The sequence below is a fragment of the Suricata suricatta genome, chromosome 2, assembly GCF_006229205.1.
Source record: "Suricata suricatta isolate VVHF042 chromosome 2, meerkat_22Aug2017_6uvM2_HiC, whole genome shotgun sequence".
Taxonomy (NCBI): domain Eukaryota; kingdom Metazoa; phylum Chordata; class Mammalia; order Carnivora; family Herpestidae; genus Suricata; species Suricata suricatta.
The window spans coordinates 143,748,164-143,774,985 of NC_043701.1; the positions used below are offsets into that span (position 1 = coordinate 143,748,164).

Genomic DNA, 26,822 nt, shown 5'->3' on the forward strand with positions numbered 1-26,822 from the left:
TTTAAATTGAGGATTAATTGATTTTTATAGCTTCTTTATCAAGGAATTCTGAGCACTCAGGATTTGAACTTTCTTGTGTAATAATTCTCAGACTAGAGAAACCTTTCCTGCCCCTGGCTTGGGTTAGTGTTTAGTTGTATTTTTAGTAACAGCCCTAACTCAGTAGCTATGTAACCACTGAGCGAAGATGGAGTCACAGGGTAAACTGGGCTTGCTTCCCACAGGGAGGGCTGGGAGGGGAGCAGGAAGGAAGGCCTGTTTGTCAGTGCCTTGCATGCAACTATGTCTGAGTAGGCAGCCGGCGGCACAATGTCTCCCTTGTACAAAGTGATTCTCCCAGTGAGTGCTCAGATATGTGAGGAAAAAGTCTTTGGGTAAGTGAAGGAGAAGCTTGGGGTATTTCAAGGAGATTCTTTTCGTGTTTTTTGGCATTTGGGTTTCAGGGAGTGTGCTGTTTGTTGCTGCAAAGTACTGGCTTTGTTTTCAGTGGCATTTTAGACTTTTTGAACAAGATCTACTGTAGGCAGATTGAAGTGTCTTACTTTCTAAAATTCTGAGCTTAATTTAAAAAGATACTATTCATTTGTGATGAAAACTTAATTTGTGCTTCTTGAAATCAGTGGAAGTTAATTGTGGCATTCATTTTTGGGAACGAGTTCTCTACCAGAAATCTACTTTTTCTGATCATTTTCATTCTGAAGTCAGAACCAGCCAGTGATAGTGATGAAAAACCACTTAAAACTGATTACTGGTGTTTAAAATGTATAATGTTGATAACAAGGATGATATGTTTGTTTGAAAACACTGTTACTTAAGTGCCTGTGATATGAAAGTTTTATAATGTACTTCAGTTTGAATACTATTACGTTTTCACCAAAAGTACTGGTTATTTTTCTTCTTGAAATCTTGATTTTGTGATTAGATAGTATCAATGGCTGGTATTTTTAGAATATCATTTTTATATTCTCAGCAGCACTTAGTTATCAAGCTGCAAGTAGTTAACTTTTACAGTATGTGTTCATGTTTATAGTGTTTTGCTTTTGAATCTATCTAGTGGAGTGTGACAATATGAACCGCTTTGACCGGTCAGACAGAAATGTTCGGCAGTCTCAGGAAGGATTTTGGAAAAGGCCACCCCAGAGGTGGAGTGGGCAGGAGCATTATCATCTCAGCCATCCTGACCACTATCATCACCATGGAAAAAGTGACTTGAGCAGGTGAGTCTAATTTAGATTACATTTCCTATCTTTTGATTAACTTTTAATCATAATTTCCCCCTGCCCCCCAAACTTTTTTAACCTGGTGTTTAGAGGCACCAATAAATATTTCAATTTATATGTGGTACTAATTGGAATAATATGTCTTAATTCTTTCCTTTTGGCCCAAATCTTTTTTCATTAACTTTACCATAAATAAAAATATTTTGGTTAATGTCTGCTATGTGGACTTCAATTTGTGTTATTTTCTGTTTCTCATTTGGGAATGATTAAATGTTGAATTCTTTGAAGTTAATTATGTATAAAATTAGTGCCAAGTGATTTGTCTTCTTTTGCTTATATAATAAATTAAAACTTAAAACACCTCAAGTACTATTAGAAGCAGATGAGGATACTGTACAATGCTAGAATTCTTTTCCTTTTTGAAGCATTAGCATAGTCTTTAATTTGATCAGATTTTTATATGTAATATGGCTCTGTAGTCAGTCAAACCTGGTATCAAACTCTAGTCTGACACAAATTAGCTTTGTGAGTGTAGGTAATGTAGTTAAACCCTCTCAACTCCAGTTTATCATCTGTAAAACAGTTAATAAATACCTTTCTCTCAGTGTTCAAGGATTAGGGGCAGAAGTGCTTGGAGCAGTATATGGTTTTCAGTAGACACCCAGTGGTGGTAGTTATTATTAGTTTTTTCTCTTTTCACTTCCTCATCTCATTCCACTAGGGATTTGAGGTCATTTTGGGGCACATTTACAATACAGATAGTAAAATTGGATGAAGAAACAATGGGACGGAAATGTATGTCCCCATATAGTTCTTGAACAAAAAAAATTCGGCTTTAAGAAGCAGCAGAGGCAAAGAACAGAACTTTATCCATTCTAAGATTTACAGTATATATAAGATAAAGTATGTGTTTCTTCTGGTTTGACTTGCTTTCATGAGACACAAACCTGAAAGAAGTTGCTTTGCATGAGTTCTTATAAGGGTAATACCTTGTGATACAGAGGACAAGTCTCAGACAGCTTCCCAAAGTAGAAATAATGACAAATTCCTTAAGTCTCTTTCTTACTTATATTCTTCAGTGTAAGCTACAAATAACTCTAGACCAAGTGGGAAAGGGCAGTTCTTCAGTGGGTCACAAAATAATGAAGTTTAACTAAAGATCCTTCTGTTGGTATGATTAAATGCAGGGATAAAATTTAAAAGATCTAGAATAATGCATGGAGTATATATCTTTCCAGGCATTATTTTGGCTATTTCTTACAGCTAGGCTTTTGCTAAGGAATGGACGTTGGAGAGTTGTTATTGTCAAGCAAGAATATGATGTAAAGATAGTCATGTGGTTGCTAACAATGAAGATTATGCTTCTCTCTACTTTGATGGTTGGCCTAAAAGAAGGGAAATTTAAGGCCAACGTATGAAAATTTAGAAGCCTGACTAAAATGTGAACCATTGCATATACTTCTGATAAGACTTATTCATCCATTTAATAAATATTCATTGAGAACCTATGTTGAACTCTGTGCTAAATTCTCAAGCTGGGAGGAATTTGGAGAGAGTGTGAGAGGTAATAGCTGTGAATTGGTAGTGGCTTCTTGGAGCATTGTTTTGAGCATGGTAAAAACCATTATGCAGTGCATGAGCATAGTTGGAGTCATTGCAGTTAGTTATTGGTTAGGTAGAAGTTTCATTTGCCTTCTCTATCCCATACAAAGCTGAGTTAGTAAATACTTCCTGGATGTTGAGTCTGTGGGAGAGACAGGTATGTAGGTAGTTATAATGCAGTATTTGTACAGTAGTAGGATGATGAATGCCTTAATAAAGTGATTTATGTAGGACACCAGAAGCATGCAGCAACTGGTTTTTGTCGAGGGTAGACGTGTGTAAAAGGAAGTTACTATTGAACTGGTCAAAGTGACTGTAGAGATTGCAGAGGAGTGGTTTCTATAGGAGAAGGATGAGTGTTTAGATGGAAAAGTAGCCCGTGTAAAACCATGTGTGAGTACTGTGGCATTTTCAGAGAACTACTCTAATAAGTTCGTAGCTGGATTGCTAGGTCATTTGCAGGAACTCTCTATTTTAAGGTAAAAGGCAACAAACTTCAGCTTAAAATGAGATTACTAATCAGACTGACCCAATTGGAATGAATTACCTGGATGGAAGTTGTAATCTCTGTCCTGTTTGGGAATGATCAAACTGAGTCTGATTAGTCATCTTTCAAAAGTTAGAGAACATTTTCCAAAAACGATATTCCTGGATGTTAGTAAGCGTACAAGAGCAACTCTCTGATCAGTAGGAATGAATAATTTAAAGTGGTTTTTTTAATAGTTTTTTTAATAGTTTTCTCCATGGTTCTTTATATATATGCATACAGTACAAAATGTATACATATGTATGTGTATAAAATATTATATATAAATATGGTACAAAATGTGGTATGTGTTATATATAAGTATATAAATTTGGTATAAAATGTATATATATAATATATATTATATAAGTACAGTACAAAATGGTATGTATTATATATAAATATATAAATACAGTACAAAATATATATCTATTATATATAAATAAATATAAGTACAGTACAAAATGTGGTAAAAGAATATGTAGCCATTTCCTAAAACATAATGACCACAGATCCCTTTTTACACAGTGTATTTTGAGGGACTAGTGATTTGTGTATCATCGAGACTGGTGATTCTCAGGGGGTAGAGAGAAATGTACTATATTCTCGGGGGTTGCTAATTTTACTGACTTAGCACAGACTTCCCAAGAATTGGGCACCCCTGGTTTGTCTTGGATAGTTCGAGGTTAACCTGTTCATTGATCCCTCCAGGTTTTAGGATGGCCGTGTGAGTCTGGGGCATCTAGATCCCCTAGAGCTAGTTATGGGGATGAACCATAGAGAGAGAAACCTCACTCAAGACAAACCTTAATCTCCAGCATACCTTAAGACTTTTATTATTTTCTCTCTATGCCTTGATTTTTAAAAGTTTGATGTACTAAGAACCCCAGGGACCTTTTAATATTCCATGTGTGAAAGTGTCTCTACCATTCCATGATTTCTTCCTTTTCCAGTCTGTTCTTTAATTCTTATCATTGCCTTTTTTAAAATCAATTTTTTATCATTTTTTTAAGTTTATTTATTTTTGAGAGAGAGAGACAGAACGTGAGCAAAAGAGAGGCAGAGAGACAGAGACACAGAATCTGAAGCAGGCTCCAGACTCAGCTGTCAGCCAGAGTCAGACACGAGGCTCAAACTCACAGACTGTGAATGAGATCATGACCTGAGCTGGAGTCAGATGCTTAACCAACTGGGCCACTCAGGAGTCCCTGTCTTTCTTTCCTCTCCTCTCCTCTCCTCTCCTCTCCTCTCCTCTCCTCTCCTCTCCTCTCCTCTCCTCTCCTCTCCCGTCCCCTCCCCTCCCCTCCCCTCCCCTCCTCTCCTTTCTCCCTGTCTTTTTCTTTCTTCCTTTCTTTCTTTCTTTTTTTTTCTTTTTTTCTTTCTTTCTTTTTTTAATTACAGGAACATGTCTTATTTGTTATACAGGGGACTGTAATTATAGGAATTGTCTTATCTGCAATTCATTGGTTCAGAACCACTGATCGGTTTCCTTTATACATTTTTCATAATACTATGCTCTCCTCTCCTCATCTGGCCTAAGCTTTCACTCTTTTTTCTCCCCCAACCTCCTTCTTTCTCTATACCTCCCACTATGTTATATGGATTCTTTCACATCCTAAGAAACTCACATTCTGGACCTCTTTGGTTACATTCTCCTGATTGTAACTGAAATCTAACTCTTTCCTAAATGTACTAATTCCCTAGTAGGATTTTTATATGAAGGATTCTTATTTTCCAGTCACTCTAGTATTTTACTGTTAAGAAGTGGGGTCTTTATCTTCAGTCTTCATTTGTTTCTAAATGAAGAATTCTTCACTATCTGTACTTTGAGACTTAGGGCATTTGGCTGTACCCTCCTTATTGGTCCCTATTTCTGCCTCACAAAAATCTTGGCCATTGACTCATTTTCCCTCTTCATTGTAAGCTTTGCTACAGTCCTGAATGCCTCCAGTGTTCATGTACATGGTTCATTTAACCCCCCCGACCCTTAGTTTCTTAGGATTCTCTCTATATAAGATCATGTCATCAAAGATGGATAGTTTTATATTTTTCTTTCCATTGGGTACTTTCTTTTTTTTTCCTCCAGCATAATTTCTATGACTAGAAATTCCAATGCAGTGTTGAATAGGACTGGTGAGAGCAAACATTTGTGCCTTTCTAATATTAAGGAAAAAGCATTCAGTCTTACCATTAATGTATGATGTTAGCTCTGCTTTTTCATATATAGTCTTAATCGGGTTGAGGAACTTCCCTTCCAATCATATTTTGTTAACTGTTTTTATCATGAAAGGGTGTTATGGAAAGTTTTTTGATCATTTAATCTTTATAGATGTTCTATTGAATTTTGTGTTTTTTTAAATTTTTATTTAACATTGAACATCTGTTGAATTCATTAATATGTAGTGTTCAAGTCTTCTGTTTCCTTGCTGACCTTTTTCTTACTTCTGTCCATTAATAAGGAGGGAGTAATTAAAGTTTCCAACTTAAGTTTATCTTGTAGGGAAGGTCTAAAAATAACACATATTCTGTTTTTGTTTATATGATGATTTTTTTAATTTCTCTTGAATTTTGAAGGCTAATTTTGCTGGATATAGAATTCTTGGTTGACAGTCTTTTAACATTTTGACCACCATGTTTTCTGATGAAAAATCAACTGTTAATCTTACTGAACTTGTCTTCTACATGGTAAATCCTGTTTTTATTTTTCTTGCTTTGTTTAGGATTCTCAGTTTTTTCTTTGTTTTGGTTTTTGACAGTTTATGATGTATCTCTTTATTATATTTTGGAGTTTGTTGAGCTAATGATTAGACAACATTTTTATTTTAACACCCTGAACCATTAAGTATCCCAGCCTTTTTCAAGGGTGTGTGTGTGTGTGTGTGTGTGTGTGTGTGTGTGTGTGTGTGTTTAGGGGTGCTTTCAACAACCTGGTAAACAGTTTGCAGCTCTGCCTTAGCCTTCATTTCCTTCTTTTTGCTCAGAGACTCAAGGAGAGCCAAAGGTGAGAGGTCAAGTTCTTCTCAGGTATTTCCTTGGCATGCACAGAGCCCTACACAGGTGTATGGCCTTCTCTATGTCCAAGAATATGTTGGGGCATTTCAAAGCCTCCTGTGGACATCTCATTCCTCAGGTTTTTCTTTAAGGTTTTTTTGATCATTGCCATTTCAGGCAGCTTGAAATATTAAGCAGTTGCACTGATTTTTTTCCACAAATATACTAGAGATAAGACTGTTCCCACTGAGAATCCTCCAAATTAGGTCAAATGAAACAACAGCTGAGAATGGGCTTTTTCTAGGGAGGTCTTAGGTCAAATAGTAACCATTTTCTGGAAATGATACTTTTCAAAGAATTCCAAACCCAGTTTACCACCCACTTCTTTCCCTCAGTGGTTGCTGAATTTCACAGCTATTATGCTTGTAAGGCCCTTATTTTCCAAGCTACCACAGAGCTGGGGAGATAGGCATAGCAATAGAATAAATTAAAATGCTACAGAGCTTGCTCTTACCAAGATTCAGCTGGGGTTTTTTTCTTTTCTTTTTTAAATAAGTGCTCCTTGGTTGTGCCGAGCATTTCTATAGTACTAGAAAAGTTGATTTTAACCAATTTGTTAGTGTTCTCAGTGCTCTTAGGGAGGAGTGGACTTTTTGGAGATCTTTATTCTGCCATTCTGCAAATACTTCTGTCTGTCTCTTACTTAAAGGACTTCATTTTTAGAGCAGTATTAGGCTTAGAAATATTGAGCAGAAAGCACAGTTTTCAGTTACTCCCTCACCTTCTTTTATATAATTTGTTCTATTATTAACATCTTGCATCATTTGTTACAGTTGATGAGTCATATTGATACACTATTATTAACTAAAATCCATAGTTTACATTAGGGTTCACTCTTTGTGTATACATTTTATGGCCTTTGATAAATGTATAATGATCTGTTTCTACCATTACCTTATCATACAGAATAATTTCACTTCACTTAGACTCTCATGTTCTCCGTGTATTATCCCTTCTTTTTCCTCCCACTCCCAACCAAGGCAAACACTGATCTTTTTATTGTCTTTTGCCTTTTCCAGAATGCCATATAGTTGTATGTACTGTTTTCAGATTGGTTTCTTTCACTCATCAATATCTATTTACCTTTCCTAACATGCCTTTTCATGGCTTGATAGCTCGTTTCTTTTTATCACTAAATAATAGTCCATTGTCTGGATGTACTAGTTTGTTTATCCGTTCACTTCCTAAAAGACATCTTAATTACTTCCAAAATTTGGCAACTACGAATAAAGCTGCTCTGAACATTTGCAGGTGTAAATTTTGAACTCATTTTGGTAAATATCAAGCACATTTGCTGAATTATATAGTAAGATATTAAGGTTAGTAAGAAACTGCCAAATTGGCTGTATAATTTGCGTTTTCTCCAGCCATGAGTCAGAGCTCCTTTTGTTATACATCCTCACCAGCATTTGGTGAGGATTTTAACCATTCTAATAGGTGTGTGGCGATATCTCATTGTTGTTTTATTATATAGTTGCCAAATGTTACATAATGTTGAACATTTATTCACAAGTTATTTGTCATTTGTTTATCTTTAGTGAGATGTCTGTTTAGAACTTTTGCTCATTAAAAAAATTTTTTTAATGTTTATTTTTGAGAGAGAGAGAGAGACAGAGCCTGAGTGGGGAAAGGCAGAGAGAGAGAGAGAGGGAGACACAAAATCTGAAGCAGGCTGTAGGCTCTGAGCTGTCAGCACAGAGCCCGATTAAGGGCTTGAACACACGAACTGTGAGATCATGATGTGAGCCAAAGTCAGACACTCAGCCGACTGAGGGACACAGGCACCCATTTTAAAATTTGGTTGTTGGTTTTCTTGTTGAATTTTAAGAATTTTTTTGCATTTTTTTTTAATAATGTTTTATTTATTTTTGATACAGAGAGAGACAGAGCATGAGAGGGGGAGGGGCAGAGAGAGAAGGAGACACAGAACTAGAAGCAGGCTCCAGGTTCTGAGCTAGCTGTCAGCACAGAGCCTGACTCGGGGCTCGAACCCACGAACGTGAGATCTGACCTGAGCCGAAGTCGGAGGCTTAACCGACTGAGCCACCCAGGCGCTCCAGCATATTTTAGATACCAGTTCTTTGTCAGATATTTTACAAATATTTTGTCCTGGTCTATGACTTGCCTTTCCAGTCTCCTAATGGTGATTTTCAAAGAACAGATGTTTTAAATTTTAGGCAGTCCAGTTTATAATTGTTATCTTTCATGAGTGTACTTTTTGTGTTTTTCTATGAAGTTATTGCCAAACCCGGTATCACCTGAAGTTTCTTCCTTATTATCTTGTGGATTTACATTTTATATTTAGGACTTTGATTCATGTTGAATTCATTTTTGTGAACAGTGTGAATGGATTTTTGGATATGGGTATCTAGTTTTTCTAATATCTCAAAAAGATTATTTTTTCTCCTTTGTTTTTGTCTTTTGGAGTTTTTCCCTTGGCTGGCTTTCTTTCTTTCTTTTCCTTCCTTCCTTCCTTCCTTCCTTCCTTCCTTCCTTCCTTCCTTCCTTTTTTTTAAGTATAATAACATATAGTGTTATATTAGTTTCAGGTGTACAATATATTGATTCAGCATTTTTGTACATTACTCAGTACTCATCATGATAAATAGAGTCCTCATCTGTCACTAAAACTTCAATACAATTGACATTATTCCCTGTGCTGTGCTTTTCATCTCTGTGACTTAGTTATTTTATAACTGGAAGTTTGTACCTGTTAATACCCTTTATTCATTTCACCCATCCCCCAGCCCAGATCCCCCTGATAACCATCAATTTGTTCTCTGTACTTAAGAGTCTTTTTATTTCTTTTTATTTCTTTATGCATTTCTTTTTTAAATTCCACATATAAGTGAAATTATGGTATTTATCTTTTCTTTCTGATTTATTTCACCTAGGATAATACCTTCTAGGTCCATTCATGTTATTGCAGATGGCAAGGTCTTTTTTTTTAAACAACTGAGTAATATTTGTGTGTGTGTATATGTATGTGAGTGTGTGTGTGTGTGTATACATACCACATCTTCTTTACCTGTTTATCTATCAGTGGACACTCGGGTTGCTTCCATATCTTGGCTATGCTGGAATAAACATAAGGGTACAAGTATCTTTTTGAATTAGTGGTTTTGTTTTCTTTGTGTAAATTAGTAGTTCATATGGTGGGATTACTAGATCATATGGTATTTGTCTTATTCTGTCTCCTTTGAATTGCCTTTGCTCTTTGTCAAAGATCAGTTGACTATATATGAGGATATATTTTTGGATTCTCTGTTTTGTTCCACTGATCTGTTTATTCATCAGTACCACAGTCTTGATTACTGTCACTTTATGTGGTAAGTTTGGAAATCACTGTTAGTATTCTGACTTTACTCCTCTGAGGTATTCATTATTCTGACTCTTTCCTGTTCATATAAACTTTAGAATCACTTTGTTGATATTCACAAACTAATTTGGTGGGAGTGTGATTGAGATTGTGTCATATTTACCATTAAAAAGAATGTAATAACCACGAACATAAAAATACATATTTAACTTTTTATTAATGGTGAAAAAAGAAACACTAAAGATTTTGTGAGGTCAAAGTGCAACTCAGATTAGGAAATAAAGTAAGAAGAAAATTCTAAATCTTCCGGTCTCTCACACATGCTTCTCTATTGGATAGTCTGATGTGTGAATCACAAACTTTAAGATTAGCACAGATTCACATATGTTAGTGATCAAAAAGCTTGGGTTGAAGTGGGAAAGAGCATAAATCTATAGGTACAGCCACATAATTTAGGGAGATTCCTTTAAAACTGCAATAATGATTATGCAGTAATATGATTATTAGGTGTGTGGATTGACTGTCAGGTGCTATCATATGGATTCAATTTAAATGGGTTAAAAAAAAGCTTCTCTCTTCCTTTTTGTGGTTATCCTGATCTCATTGGGGTGGGGGTGATTTTCTTTGCTATACTTATGAAACAATGTTAAATAATATTGGTGATGATGGTGGACATTTCTTTTTCATGCTTCTGTTACTCTGAACTCATTTTTGCCCTCACCCAATAACCATATTGGTTCATTCATTTCTTCATGTTCGTTCAACTACCTGGCCTGTGGTCAGCTACATAGATTCTGCCTTTGCCAACACACTGCCAGTTTAATATGAGGTGTTGTTTTCAGTAATTCTTCTATTATCTGATGTTTAGTTTTCTTTACCTTCTTTATGTCTTCATCCCTGGGTTTGTGCCTGTACTCTTGGAAAGTGATTTTACCTCTCATTTTCAAGGGTTTCAAAGGTTCAGATTCCTATATGTGAACTGCATCATCTTTCCAGAATGTGAAATCTCAGAATCCTCATTATCTCTGTCATTTTTTTTTACTTTCCTATTAAAGACATTATTAAATTTTTTTTTAATTTTCTGAAATAACCTATGTTACAAATTTCTTTCTGTTCCATCTTTGTCTTCTTTTGCCCATCAGTTATCTTCATTTTTTTTTTTTTCTGGCAAACTTTGCGAAGGTGTTATGTTATTTCCAGTGTTTTGTCAGATGGTTTGGTACCAAATACACAAGTATAAACAAATTGTGTTAAAATTTACCATCTGAGGAATATGGGTGAAAGGGTATATGGCATTCTAGTATATAATAGTATAAAGTAAAATAGCAGTTATTTTTATTTAACATTTACTGTATATCAGGAACTGTTCCAAGCACTTTAACGTATATTAGCTCATATGAGACTTAATACCAACCTAATGAAGTAAGTACTCTTATTATCCTTAATTTATAGATCAAGAAAATGAAGGATAGATAAAGTAACTTGTCCTGTTACTAGCTAATAAGTGACAGAGATGAGATTTGAATTCAGATTATCTATGCAGATAATATAAAAATGAATAAGGTATGGCCCTATTTTCAAAGGGCTTGCAATCTAATTAGAGGTGATAGCTATATAGATTTCTTTAATTTATACAAAATAAGTTAAGGATCCTAAAGTGCTAGTTTTATTTATTTGAGGGTATTTGGAGGAAGTAGCATTTTAGAACTAGGAGAAGATAGAAGTTTCATTTGGGATCTCATGATGGAAGTATTTGAAATACAAGCTAAGGTATATAAACTTTATTTGGTGTGCCCTGGCGAACATTGAGAATTAAATAAACTATGGCCCAAAGATATTGAGTATTTTCAGTAGCTAGTTACTATCAGCCAGGATTTAAACATTAATCCTAGACAAGAGACGGTTCTTTTATACCACTATGGTTTTTCTGGATACCAAATATTTTACTCTCTATTGTTAGTGATAAAGACTTGTGTGACTCTTTCTTTGAAATGTTTTTAATTCATTAGTTCCTTGCACGTGGTTCACATTTAGTCAATCTAAAATAAGCCTTATTCTGTACCTGATTTTTATATTAAAGACTGCAGACCAGTCTCCTTCAGTATCTTATCTCTCTGATTTTTGTTTTGTTCATTTGGTAAAATAGAAAATAAAGTTTAATTTGATTACTAACTGGTACTTTTAAATGTGACTGCTTCTAGATTATAATTTTAAAGTTGTGCTTCTTAATGTACAACTAAAGAACTTTATTATCTAAGAGATGAAAGCTTAAAAAGAAACAACCTACTGGTTAAAATCCATGCTCCTTAATCATTCAGTGAAAGCAACAACAACAAAAATAAACAAAAGCTAACTGTTTTTGATATAGAGGGAAAGAATACACAGTCTTTGTCTTCATGGAGTATGTAATTTGGCACAGATTGCACATGAACACAATATACTGTGTCAAGTAGAGTAGTCGGGTCCCAAGAGGGCTCTATAAGGACACCTGTGGAGGTACCAAGCCCTGCTTTAGAGGATTAAGGAAGCTTTCCCTGAGGAAATGCCAACTAATTTAAGATGAAAAGGAGTTATCATTCTTCAGATCAAGTGTGCAGTGGAGGGCAGGGTAAATAGCCCAGCTAGGAGTATGGAGAGGTTGACATAGGTTTAGAGATGTGGGAGATTGTAGCATGCTTTGGCAATCTCAGGTAATTGGCTATGGATTAAGATGTGTTGAGAGATGAAGTTGAAGAGTAAGTTGGATTTAGGCTATCTCTGGTCTCATAAGCCATATTTAAGAGTCCTCTTGTCCCTGAATCATGCCTTGCACTTTGTGCTGTTGCTTTTTATTTTCTTATTCTAGAAAGCCTTCCCTTTCATTTCATCCAAACTTAAACCTCATACTTTATAGTTCATCCCAAGTTCTTTGCTGCCCAAGAAAACCTTCCAAAATATGTTAACTGTTTTTCTCTGAAACATAGCTCTTATCTCTACTCTTCATATGCCAGATGATTCTATATTTTTGTCTTACAGTTTTGCTAACTTTTTATTATTATTTATTTTTCATCATTCTATGTATAGATTACCAATCTATTCAGTAATGGATGGTGAATTCATATTAATTAATTGATCAGTATTTGAAATTTTATAATTCAACTATATTTTGAACCAACAAGAATAAGGCAGAAGTATATGTAAACATATTAGAGTCTTAATTTTTAAATTCTTAAATTTTTTTCTTGGTTTAAAACAAAAGTCAAGTATGAAATCTAATATGAGAAACAGTTTCAGAAAAATAATTTTGTGAAAACCAAGTTCATATTGAATATTTAAGAGTTTAGAGATTTGGGAATATTTGTTACAAACTAGAAATATAGTGGAGAAAATTTAGTGTTTCTACTTTTTCTGTGTGGTTAAAATTTAATGTGTTGTGACTTTTGCAAATTTAGTGGTCATGAATTTACCTTGAATCCTGATACGTTAATATGGCCATCATATTGGAGAGAGTACTCATTCAGTGTGTTATTTTATGTATTGAGGTCTCACATGTGTAACAAGTTCATGTCTGAAGAACCAACTGGAATCATGTGTTATATGAGTGTAGTAATTTAAAATTGCTTTAGCTAATGACTTCTGATTAAAGCATTGTGTTCTTCACATCTATGAAACACATCAGCCCCAGTTTTTGTGGGCTTTTTGTCTGCTTTTTCAGCATTCATATTGTATGAAACTAAAGGGAAGTTTAAACTTTCTTTAAGTAGACTTTTTAAAATAAAGTTTAACATTGGAAATATGTGGTGTGCATAAGACTTTTATAAAATCAAGTTTAATCTTTATTGGAAAAGAAGACTTATCAATAATGTAAAAATAGCAGTTTGTCTTAACTGTTTGCTGGGACTTAGAAGAAATAGGAATCCAGGTATATGTGACCAAATTTAGAATGAAGATAGATAGTAAAGATAATGGAGCTAAAAAAATGAAGTTCAAGAGACCAGTTAAAATTAAAAGCTAAAGAGCAAACAATCCATTCAGGCAAAGAAAATAAGTGTAATTTTTTTCAGGCAAGAACTTTCCCAAGAGTTTTTTCTTTCTCTTCCATTTCCTAAGGAATATGGTTTATTCAACCAGTGTGTAAAATACATAAAAAGGGGAGGGAATACAAAAGGTAAAATTGTATTAATGAGAACAAGAACTGATTGGAACTTTTGGTGGAAACAAATTTAGTGTCTGAGGTAAGCAAAAGTCAAAGGTTTTTTGATAATGATAACTGATATGTAATAACCACTGCAATAATTTCATTACCCTTTTTTTTCTGAAATTATATTGTATATCTTTTCCTTCCAACTTTTTCCCCTGCCCTTCCAGAGGCTCTCCCTATAGAGAATCTCCTTTGGGTCATTTTGAAAGCTATGGAGGGACCCCCTTTTTCCAGGCTCAGAAGATGTTTGTAGATGTACCTGAAAATACAGTGATACTGGATGAGATGACGCTCCGGCACATGGTCCAAGATTGCACTGCTGTAAAAACTCAGTTACTTAAACTGAAACGTCTGCTGCATCAGGTGAGTTCATATGAACATTTTTAGCTCTGATATTGTGAACTGCAAAATGAATTGACTTTTTAAAAAAAGTTAATTGGGTTTCTAATGTCTATTTTGATTTTTGTAGAAATAATGCTTGTAAATAGTACATAACAAACTTCTGTGGGAGAAAAAAAACATGGGTTTTTGTGTGATGCTGTCAGTATAGTCCCCAACATTTATGGGCTATGTAATATTTGGCAAACCAGTTTTCCTCCTATTTTCTCATTTTTATAGTACCTGCATTATAGGGTGTTGATACAGTTAGAAAGAGTTGTGAATTTAGAGATCTGATACCTGAAATATAGTTTTCAGGCATTTAATCATCAGTGGCTGTTATAATTTCAGCTAACTGGGAAATCAACAGCAGTTTTTACCTACATAATCATAATCATATAATTTAACTTTTGTTTCAGACTTTCAAGTTTAATCTTCCTTACAAAACTAAGGAATAAAATACTGATTTTTATTTTTTAATGTTTATTTATTTTTGAGAGAGAGACTGAGTGTAAGTACGGGAAGGAAAGAAACACAGAATCTGAAGCAGGCCCCAGGCTCTGAGCTGTCAGCACTAGGCCGACTAGGCCACCCAGGTGCCCCTAACAGTATTAATTTTAAATCATGGGTATCTTTTGGTTAGTTCTAAAGCTATGGTTTGTTTGCTTTTGTAGCCTAGCCAATTTTTGCTTAAAATTATGGTTGAGAAAGAATGATCTTGCTTTTCTCCTGAATTTATTTTCTGGATTACCTTCCTCAGGGTTATATGTTGTAGCTTCTTATGAGCAGGGACCAATTCTTAGAATTTCTATCAAAACCAGACTCATGATATATGCTCAGTAAAAGCTAGTTGAAGTGAAATTTGGCTCCTGTGTTAATAATGATTAGTGTAAATATCCAGTTAAAGTTACGTAAATTGTTATATAAGTACTTGATTATGGATTCTCTGGACTGCTCTTCTCTATTCTTGTGGGTGTTGGACTGCCTTTTGAAAGAAGCTTTTCCATGCTACGACTAGGAACAAGAAAGCGGAGGATCTTTTTATGATCTGAGATACTCGGATACATGATTGAAATATCCAGACCTAGATAGAGCTTACACTTTTAACTGTAACTAGAAGATAGACTCTGGTTTGTAGTGTTTCTCTGTTCACTAGTCTGGGGAGAGTTTCTCATCAGGAGCTTCTGAGTCAGAGCAAAGAGGAGGTAGAAGGAATGGGGAATAGCCAAAATGTTAGATACATACTTTGAATCCATCATTGTATTAGGTATACTGTATACTCTCTTTTGTTTCTGGATTTATTGCCCTGAAACATGAAGCATGTAAATGTCAGCTAATCAGACCAGGCCATGTCTAATAATGACAGAAGTAGCATACTTCAGGAAAGAATACGTGAATTAATAAGACATTTAAAAGAAAAACTGTGACTCTCTTAATGGCTCTTTTCTGTCATTATGACTTCTGAAATTTTATGGTAAACATTGATCAAATTAACTTTACTTTTTAATTATGCAGTGCAAACAAAATTATGAGAAGAAAAATTGCAGAATCTTTTTAGGGCATCTTTGAAATTTCCCTAAATGCTAATAGAAGTTAAAAGCTGAATGAGTTTAAAATTTCATATAACTGCCTCTTAATTTTTTCCTATTTAATAATACTACTAAACTTAGAGAAGTTCAGTGTGATACATACACATAGTTTTGAAAAATCCACATAGTATCCAGGCTTAATGAAAATGCAGTATTTCTGTCCTTCATCTCAGTCAACCCTTTTTTTTTTTTTTATAAGGTTTGTTTATTTGAGAGAGACCGCATACACTGCATGAATTGTAGAGGGAGGGAGAGAGAGAGAGAGAGAGAGGGAGGGAGGGACGGAGGATCCTAGGCAAGCTCTGCACTGACAATGATGCGGGGCTCAAACGGTGGGATTATGACTTAGGCTGAAATGAAGAGTCAGACACTTAGCTGACTGAGCCACCCAGGTGTCAACCTTTTCTCATCTGAACAGATTACCATCTGAAGATTTTTCTAGAGCTATCATGCAGGGACTTACTTCCTTTTGTCATAGCCTGGGATTGGGTCCGACATTTCCTGCATATCTTCTTTTTGTTGTTGTTGTTGTTGTTGTTTGTTTTGTTTTGTTTTAGTTTACTCTCTCATTTTACTATAGTATATCTTTACTTTCTAAGAGGGAGCAAATGGATGGTAACATTTTTTAGTCATTACATTACTGAAAATTTCTTTCATCTGCTTTTCTGTATGATATTAATGATTTGACTGGAGTGGAAGTGAGTTTTCTTTAGAAATCTGAATGCATTACTTTTCTAGGATTCAGGTTAGCCACTGAGAAAAGTCTACATTCTGATCCCTTTTACATTTTATATTTCTTGTTTTTATTTCTTTGAGAGATTTATAGTCTTTTTCCCCCTGGCACTCTAATCTTTTATTTCTGGGATTCTGCAGTTTCACAGTGATGTCCTGGGATTTGAGTTTTGTTGTAGTTGTTTGTATGTTTCCCATTGAATGTCTGGGTAACTTAGTAGTCTTTCTGGAGATTCATGTAGTGTGAAATTTTCTTAAGCTATTTCCATGATTTTATTTTTGTCCCATTTTCTCTTTCTGGAATTCTTGGTAATTACAAACTAGAACTTCTGAATTGACTCTCAATCTTTTATCTTTTTCTTTCATATTTTCCTTTAGATTTGATTATCTTTTCTGCTATACTTCCTCAACATCACATTCCAGTTCTCATTTTCTGTTGAATTATTTATCTTGGCAATTGTATTCTTAATTTTTCAGAACTCTTTATAATATACCATTCCTTATTCATAGCATTCAGTTTTTGTTTTGTCAGTAACTATATTAATGGAGTATTTCTGTTAGGTTTTGTTAAGGTTTCTCAGGTTCCTTGCATTATCTCTGTTTCCAAAGAGTCATTTTATGTTAACTTTGATTTCTCTTTCTATTGGAATCTTTCTTCAAATATCTAATGATTGATTATTGTTCATTAATATTTAGGAGTGAGGAACTAGAAAGTTGATTTAGGACTCTTCGTATGTTACCTGGGCTGGTCAGTTGGCTGGCTTGATTTTACAGGACTGTATAGATGGTGGAGGACCCGCTATATCTATTGATTGGAGGATTTTTCCTTCTTAGGTTGTTGTATTGTTGTATTGTTCTTGCCTTATACAGACTTACAATTAACTTCCAACATCTTTAACCCTGATGGGTCATATTCTTACTTTTGTCTGTATCTAGCATTTTGGCCCTCATTGGATTTTGCAGGGCGAATTGGTTCTTTTTTTTTCCATATTCCCCATCTATACGGACTTCACATGTCTTTCTCCAGTCCTGCTAAATCACTTATTAAAGTTTCTGGCCCCTCTATAATTCTCTTTATCATTGTGATTTATAAGTTTTTAAAATTTTCTTCACTATCATTTTAGTACAGGTTTAAGAGAAAGAGAAGACAAAAGTATCTCTGATCAAAAGTCATCTTTTTAAAAATATAGAGAAAAATACTTCAAAAATTACTTTAGCTGTACAAATGCTTCCTTAATGAAACTGCAGAGTGTCACAGCTCAAAATTTTATTCTTTGCACATTGTTGTTGTTGGCTGGATTTGCTATTAGAGAGGTGCAGTTTTGCACTCATTTGCAAACATAAGTACTGAAATAAGCACTTGTAACCAGTGTCTACTCAAAAGAAACTGATTACAGGGAGGAGTCACTGGGGTCCGCATATTTTGACTGAGCCATGCAAGATTTGACTGAGTACTAGCTCAGAAAGAAGAATGTTCACAAAGAAAGAGGTAGTTTCATCACCTCTTTGGTTCTCTTACTTTGGTGTTCTCTCCTCCAGATGACTTACCCCAAGGCAATGTTCCTTAAATTCAGACAGAAATATTTTCCTTGATTATTTTTAGTGGTTTAGTTAAACCATTTCCCTTATAAGATTGAATTAAATTCACAAAAGGAAACTAATGAGAAATGATTAACAAAAATATAAATAGCATAAAAATGATTTCTATAGCCTAATTCTTAGAGGAAACAATAGAATTTTATAGAGCTCCAGGGGACTTTACATATAAATATGTAAAATTTCTGTTACTTAGTACTCAATAAATGTATGTTAGATTAATTTTAAACAAATTTTTATAAATGCCTTACCTGCCTTAGTTTCTGGTTATTCCTTAATCTAATGGCCTCTCATTGCTGTCTTTATTTTCTTGGTCTTCAGGACCTGATTAAGAGGCTCTACTAGATAAGGACAAATGAGAAATGACATTTTTATTTCTAGATTTCCCCTTAATGTCTATTACCAGTTTGAAGGAATTACCTTTGGACTTAGTCTGAGTCTACAAAAAAAAACATCTGAGAGAGAGAGAGAGAGAGAGAATAAAGAAGTTTATTATAAAGAATTGACTCAATGTGGCTATGAAAGTTAAGAAATCCCAAGATCAGCAGTTGGCAAGCTTGTTCTATCTGAGTCTGAAGTCTAAGTCTGACTCTGAGTTCTAGTCTGAAGTCTGAGTCTGAGTCTGAAGGCCTGGGAACTAGGAAAGCCAACAATATAAGTTTCAGCATGAGTCTAGGTTCAAAGACAGCAGAAGACGAAAGTCCCTGGTTTGAAGACAGACTGAAAGACAGTGAATTTTCCCTTACTCCAGCTTTTCTTCTATTCAGGCCTTCAGCAGATTGGATGAGGCCCACCTACTTTGGGGAGGCATTCTGTAAGGCCATCGATGGTAGTTTTGGTATTGTGAACAGAGAAGCAAATCCATATCCAGAGTAAGTGTCTATTTACAGTGAGGACAAAACATCATTCTTTCCATGATGGAAGTGGTCTAGTATAATCAGCCTGCCACCAGGAGCTGGCTAATCATCCAGGGAGTGGTGCCATATCAGGGACTCAGTATTGATCTCTGCTCCTGGCAAGGTAGACACTATATAGTGACCATTGCCAATGTGGCCATGTTGCTGAGTGTCTGCATAACTTGCATCCCTGCCACCACTGCCATTTTGTTCATGAGCCATTCTGGATGATGACGGAGGTGGCTAGAGAAAGAGGCAGACCGGTATCTGTGGAACGGATCAGACTGTCCACTTAATTTTTTAAATCTTTTTCTGCTGAGATTACCTTTTGGTGAGCATTCACATGAAGCATAAATATCTTCACATTTTTTGCTTATTCACAGAGGGCCTATACACATACCTGTTCCCCAGATTTCCTTCTCACTGGTTTTTCAATCATGTTTCTTCTAAGTCCCTGACCATTGGTCCATGAATTGGTATATAATCACATGTCTGGACATTTTTTCTTCTAAGCAAAGTGAATAGCCACATGCATTACTTGAAGTTCTGCCCGCTGTGAGGATTTCCCTGCTCTGCTGTTTTTCCAGGATATACCAGAAAGGAGCAATAGTGCTGCAGCTGTCCACTTGCAGGTGTTGTGTGCATATGGTATGAAACCAAACAGGAGTCTCCTCCTCTGTCAACTGATTTTAAGGAACTCCCCATGAGGTCATAGAGAAGACAGTATAGCAGGAGAGGGGGACCATGGCATTTGAGCCACTTCTTCACATACCTTACTAGTATCCTTAGGGCCTCTTCAGGCCCGATCACACTTATACAACTTCCATTTGATGATAGAATGTTTCTGTGCACTCCCAACTTTATGACTTTGTGTGTTAGATAATATCCGATTCGTGATGGGCAGCTCAGGTAGCATGGTAACTTGGTGGCCCAAGATTAACCATGCAGTCACTACTAAGACCTAGTAGCAGGTCAAAAGTTGTATCTCAAAAGAACAGTAATTATCTGCAGACGATGACTGGGCCTTGCTCCAAATCATAAGGGCCTGAACTTAAAACGGTCTACAAAGGCCTACTATAGTTTCCAGACAGTATCCCTGTTTGTCACTGATACTTTCATCTCATGGGATCCGCTGGATCATATGATCCAAGGGGCAGAGCAGCTTGCATAGCAGCCTTGGCCTGTTATAGAACCTTCTGGGCTCTACTCAAAACTAGCAGCTATTTGGGTCACTTGGTAAATGGGCCAGAATAACACACTCAGATGAGAACTATGTTGCCTCCAAAATCCAGAGGTGCCCACTAGGTACTGTACATCTCTTTGGTTGTAGGAAGATCCAGATGCAGTGACTTACTCAGAAGAGGTATTTTGACATGCCCATGGTCCTCACTCCTGCACACTGTCTTCTTTCTCTACAAACGGTTGTTTTCATACTCATTTTTTATTCCTGACAATGAGAGTAAATTGATAATTGGACAGTGCTATTCAAAGTAGTCTGTAAAAGTGTTTGTTACTAATCCCTGGGGAGTTAAAGTAGCTCTTTCCATAATAGAAATGGAGACATTTCATCCTTTTAGAACAGAAATTTTTGCTATCAAAGAAAAAGACTGAGCCAAAACTAAACTGTGTTTAATGACCAATTGATTTGTAGTCAGGTGCAAGCTTTTTATTTTACTGTGTCACAGACAGAAAATAGTTTGTGCCAGAACTGATCTGTGAATCAAATTGTAAATAACAGTGGTGAAAGATATTGTTCTTACTTGTGAAAGACAAGTCAGGGAGTGAAAAAGATATGCAACTAAATATTAAACTAGAAGTATCTTTATGTAGTATGTGAAATAGAACAATTGCTCTGGGAATGTAGATGAAGAAATTCACTCTCTGCCATCATAAGAGAAGATGTGAAACTGCAAGTTGAGTTTATCAGGTGAAGAATTTGTGGAGGAAACCAGTGGAATCAACATGAACAAATGTATCGGTTCTTGAGAGTATGAGCTGCATTTGTCATAATGACTGTGGGGAAAACCCATGAGTACCTAAGATAATAAAGAGAAAGCCAGACAAACCAGTGCTCACTTGGTACACTTTGAGGTAACTATTAATATATACTACTTATTACTTTAAAAATGTTTATTAACAAGAAAAATTAAGTATTTATACTGCATTTATTGTGGGACTATATTTCAGTAACTAAAGTTACATCTGTATTTCAATAACTAAATCCTTAATGAAATATGATTGAATTTTGCTGAAGAGTGCCAGCAAATAAATGTAGAGAGTATGATAAAATTAGGGAAACATTATTGTGCAAACCCTAAAGAAATTTCTGCTTTATGCCAGAATTATCAAGTGTTGTTATAACTGTGAGGTGAATAGGGAGGGGGTTCCTAGTCAGCTCACATAGTGCTGAAGTAACACCATATAAATTATTTATGGTTGCAAGAGAAAACCATACTTGTTCATTGGGGAGATCAAACTTCATCACCCTAATGTAGAGATAGTTTTCCCATTACTAATGAGTTGAGTTAGCTTGTAATATGTATCTGCTCTTGTGATGCACATAATTGTGCATAATAGATTCTAGCCAGAAGCATTTAATTTCCGTTCCTCAAGTCATTGCTCACACGTTTCTTTTTACAGGCTAAACAGGTAATAGAAGAGTAAGAGAGGAAGGACAATTTCATATGGTTGGACATTCTGTAGGAAATGCTGCAGAAAAAAATTTTTTTCTGTAGGAAAAATAGTAATATCCCTTTAGCTTGTCAGGGTCCTAAAAAATTGATGCAGGGAGTTGAAAGTGCTACATTAAAAGAAATTTAAAGGACAACTAGATGTAATGTGAAATTCTGACTTGGATATTGGTTGACAGATCAACTATAGAGGACATTTTAGGCCAATTGGAAAATTTGAATATGGCTTCTATATTAGATGAGACAGAAATTTGCTGAAATGGAAAGATAAGTATTGTTGGTTAAAGATAGGTTATAGAATAGTATGTGTATTATAATCATATATCTTTACATATATCTATGTATATTTCCAGAAGGAAATGCATGAAGGTTTTAATAGTGATAATACTGGATGATGAAAATGTGGTGTCTTTTTTTCTTTAATCTACATTAAATAAAATGTAGATCACCTTTTTTTCTTTTTTTTTTAAGTTTACTTATTTTGAAAGAGAGCCATCAGAAGTAGGGGAGGGGGAGAGAGAGAGAGAGAGAGAGAGAGAGAGAGAGAGAGAGAGAATCCCAAGCAGGCTCATTGCTGCCAATGCAGAACCTGTTGCAGGGCTTGAACTCATGAAACGCGGGATCATGACTTGAGCTGAAACCCAAGAGTTAGTTGGATACTTAACCAGCTGAGCCACCCAGGTGCTTTTTAATCTACATTTTCTAATTTCTCATTTTCTACAACATATATTTACCATTTTGGAAAAAAATAAAAGGTTATTGAAAAAGTACATGTCTTATTCAAAAATCAGTTCACAATGGGATATAGTTAAAATGTAGGGTGTTAGAGACAGCAGTGATAGGTTTAGAGCATATTATAAAGGGCCTGTATGCCACAAAAGGAGCTTGAGTGTATTCTTTAAGAGACACTCATAAGTCAGATGAGTGACATGGCCGAATCGGTATTTAAAAATACTGTTTGAAGGGATTTGTGGCAATGCAAGTTGTCCCATTCTTATTATTTAGTGTTTTTCCTATTCCTGTCCAGAAACAGCCAATTTTTTCAAGGAACCCTGGTTCCTTCTAGTGGGAAATGGTATTTAGAAGCAAGATCTGGGGGCTAGATGTGCTTATTGCGATTGAGTTGTCAGTGCCCTTAAGCCCTTCCAAGGGGTGTGAGCGTAAATGCATGTATTTATAGGTGTTTGTATGCATTCTAGTGACTATATTTCTGTATCTGCCTCTATATATTGAAAACTGTGGATTTATACTTATAATTTTAATTCCAGTCTAATACAACATCTCTCTTTTTCTGTATTTATAATTTTCTCCTCCAGCAGTGAGAAAATTGGTTTCTGTTTTCCTTAATATATTTATTCATTTCATCAGTTCTCTTCAGTGCAAGCAGTTTTCTGCCACTGCTGTTACCACCTGTCCTGTGTAGTTGCTCTCCTCACCCTATTAGGATTCTGTACCTTAGTGAGTTCTCCATGCATAGCTTCTTCTCATCCACTGCGTACGCCTTCCTTATGCTACTTGGGCTCTGACTCCTTGTCACTCAGACCCCTGGGTTCTGACACCCCACACCAGTCTCCCTCTCCGTATGGATGCTTCTTTACTCTGCTTGGGCTTGATACCACATGTCAGTTAATGCCTACGCATGGACACCATCCTTGCCATAATTTTTTCTGACACATGGCACTATTTCTTTTCTTATATAGATGCCCTTTTTATGCTGCTTCAGCTCTGGTAGGCCTCTCCAGGCCATCCATGTGTGGATGCCCACCTCAGTCTGCCTAGACTCTGATAGCGCACACCAGGCTACCGGTAGTGCATTTGCCCTTCTTGTTCTGCTCAGGTTTGACTCTGCTATCTCATTGTTTCCCTATTCCACCCACGTATGTCCTTTTCACTGTTGTGGGCTCTGACATGCCTGGTAAGCTGCTTCCCTGCAGGGACGTGTTTTCTACTTCAGCGTTTTTTGGGCAGAGACTTATCTTGCTCTGTCTCACCTAATGGCTTATTTAGGAAGGGAAAGGATAGTGAAGAGGAAGAAGCATCAAATTAGAAAAGTATAAAATTTTATTAAGGTAGAAGTTACATTCAAAAATGTGCACCCATTTTACATATTTAGTTTGTATTTTGATGAATATGTGTATAGTTGTATAACCACCACTACTATAATCAAGATAAAGAACATTTCTACAGCTACTAAAATCTTCTCATGTCCCTTTGCCATCAGTCCTCTCAAACCTATTCCAGGCATCCATTGTTCTTTCTGTTACTAACTTTTGCCCTTTCTAGAATTTCATCTAAATGAGATCATCCAGTGTGTACCCTTTTTGTTTCTGGATCCTTTCACTCACCATAATGGTTTTGATATTCATCTGTTTTGAATCAGCAGTTCATTACTTTTTATTGATGAATAGTATTTTAGTGTGTGTGTGTGTGTGTGTGTGTGTGTGTGTGTGTGTGTGTTTATTTATTCATTTACCTGTTATTTCAATTGTTTTTGGTTGTGGGATAATTGGGATAATGCTAAATTTCTAGGTATTAATGATGAAGTTAATAAGAATGAATGTAATTTCAAAAAATTAGAATTTTAATTTAGACCAGTTCCTCCACTTTGCTGTATGGTCTTGAATAAATTCTCTATAAAAGATACAGAGATTATAATAACTCCTTTCTGAGGACTATTACAAAGAATGCATGAGGAAATTCAGATAAAGTGCTATAAACATAATGTCTGATGCATAGAAAGCAATTAATAAATGTTAGATAGTACAATAATGGCAACAACAGCAATAAAAATATGAAAGTCAGGGGTTTTTAATTGCTTGCATTGCTCAAAATTTTATGTGGCTGCTCAAAAAGCTAATTCCATTTACTTTAATACTCATTAAATTAGTGTTATTTCATCATTTAGTATATTTTATTATTAACACTTGTTGAGTACTAAGATGTAATAATAATGAAGATAAAAAGAAGACACAATTCTTGTATGTTGTGCATTGTTCTTAAAACTATACAACTGGTTAGTGGGTTTTGAAATAAATTTTGACCATTATAACTAGAATTTTTTTTCCTAATAAAGTAGAATAGTGTAGGAACTATCAAGAGGCATTACATGTAGCAAAGACAAATATTGTTTTGTGGAACATTTTTGATGTGATATCAGTATGTGTCTATCCATCATCTCTTCATCCCTCCTTATTTAGATATATGTACACATACATACATGCACACAAATTCAAAAATATATATACTTGGTTGTGATATAAATGTATTTCTTATTGTGGGTCATGATTCCCCCCCAAAATAAACCTATTCTAAAATATAAACAGTGCTATACTCAAAATTCCAAGATAATAAGTCATGGATTTAAATTGGAATAATGAAATGATCGCTGCATCAATAAAGCATTAAATCATCAATAAATTTGCTGAAAGATGTTTGTGATGTTTTACAAAGAAGCCTGCAAAACTTTGTATAAAAGATTTGAAGAAAGTAAAATGTTCTATCGGAAGGCTAAATGTTTAAAAAATTAATTTACTCCGTGGATATTAATGTAGTAACCCAGACAACTACCTTATAGTCTAGGAAAACATATAAGCATTAATAATTATAAAAATGATGTGTTACAAAGGGCAAGGTTGCAAACTGACTGCATGATTGGAACCTATAGTTCTTCCCACTACTGTTTATAGATGCAATAACGTTTTACCCCAAGTCAAAACACCTTTATTTGTGGTATTCATCAAAATGACTCCACAATTGTTAACACCAAAGAATGAGAAAGACAAAAAGAGAAAGGAGGCTATGAGGAAACTCTTTAGAGCAGGATATAATATTGACACAAATAGAAACATAAAGCAGTAGAAAAGAATAGAAAGCCCAGACATATGTGCTGAAGTATCTACTAAACAGACACAGAAGAATTTTAAAAGCAAATGTTGAGAAAAACTCAGTAGTATAGAAGCAGTTATTTAGTTATTTCATACTATAGTAAACAGATGGTTTGAAGAATTAAATACTTTTTCATTAGAAAGTTAGAAGAAATTTACAACAGTATTTTCAAATGACAGAAGAAACCTATAGAAAAGGATCCTGACTCAGTTATATACAATTGGGTTCAATAAAAAAATCTAAACAGAAGAAATTTATAAATAATAATTCCTTAAAATACTACAGAATCTATCTATATAAAACAATGTTCTAATCAATTTGAACATCAGATTTTTCTATTTTAAAAATATAATTTATCCCAATCATTTGTTAGGATGACCTCTCTGAAGCACTTATTTATTTTTTATTTTTTATTTTTTGAATGTAACACAATTTATTTTTTTAACATATGCAATTATTTTCCGTCATTTACAATACAGTAGTTACAATGACACTCCAAACAGAAAAGCAAAGTAAAAAATCAAAACCCCAACTTCTATTTCATGTAATTAGACTTATACAGAAATTACTACTTGCCCATAAGCTAAAACACAGCCTGCTTAATACCTTTCCTTAAATTACACCTCTATACTACAATATACTTGAGGTCCATGCAAAAATGTAGCTACCTTTTATATAGGAAATGGATGATTAAGTCTTTGGTGTTGTAAAAGCAACTTCATTTAAACATAACCACCCCCACCGCCAAAAAAAAGAAGAGAAAAAAAAAAGGTAAAGAAAATAAGGGAAAAACCCAAGACACACTTCCTAGGGGAAAAAAAAAAAACATCATGTAATTTCTGTCCTTGTGGAATGTATTAAATAAGCAAACACCCCCAACAAGCAAAACAAGTACTACAATGTAAAAAATATTAAAAAAAAAAAAAAAAAGAAAACCCTCTTACATGCATAAATGAAAGATTGCACACAAAGAACTCACATCTTTTCATGCTTCAATAGTAAATATTCTGCTACTATGTATTAAATACTGCATGGTTTGCCCAAGCTGAGATGAAACCACATCATGAATCAATAAGCATTTTGCATTTTCTTTCATTATCTCCTCAAAGTCATGCCTACTGCACCTCTAAACATTTCATTAAGTCCAATGATACAGCA

The 26,822-nt window shown here is 34.9% G+C and overlaps 1 protein-coding gene across 6 annotated transcripts in view; it reads left to right on the plus strand.

The window, feature by feature from the left end:
• CCSER2 (coiled-coil serine rich protein 2) overlaps nucleotides 1-26,822 on the plus strand; it is a 159,456-nt gene that overhangs the window by 80,995 nt on the left and 51,639 nt on the right. For 5 of the 6 annotated variants that reach the window (XM_029932048.1, XM_029932047.1, XM_029932049.1 and 2 more), the window contains 2 exons: nucleotides 1,055-1,217; nucleotides 14,066-14,261. In XM_029932048.1, coding sequence (XP_029787908.1) covers nucleotides 1,055-1,217; nucleotides 14,066-14,261 — 359 coding nt within the window. Of the gene's footprint in view, nucleotides 1-283; nucleotides 375-1,054; nucleotides 1,218-14,065; nucleotides 14,262-26,822 lie in introns of those variants that run through there. The other variant, XM_029932052.1, reaches the window with a different exon arrangement.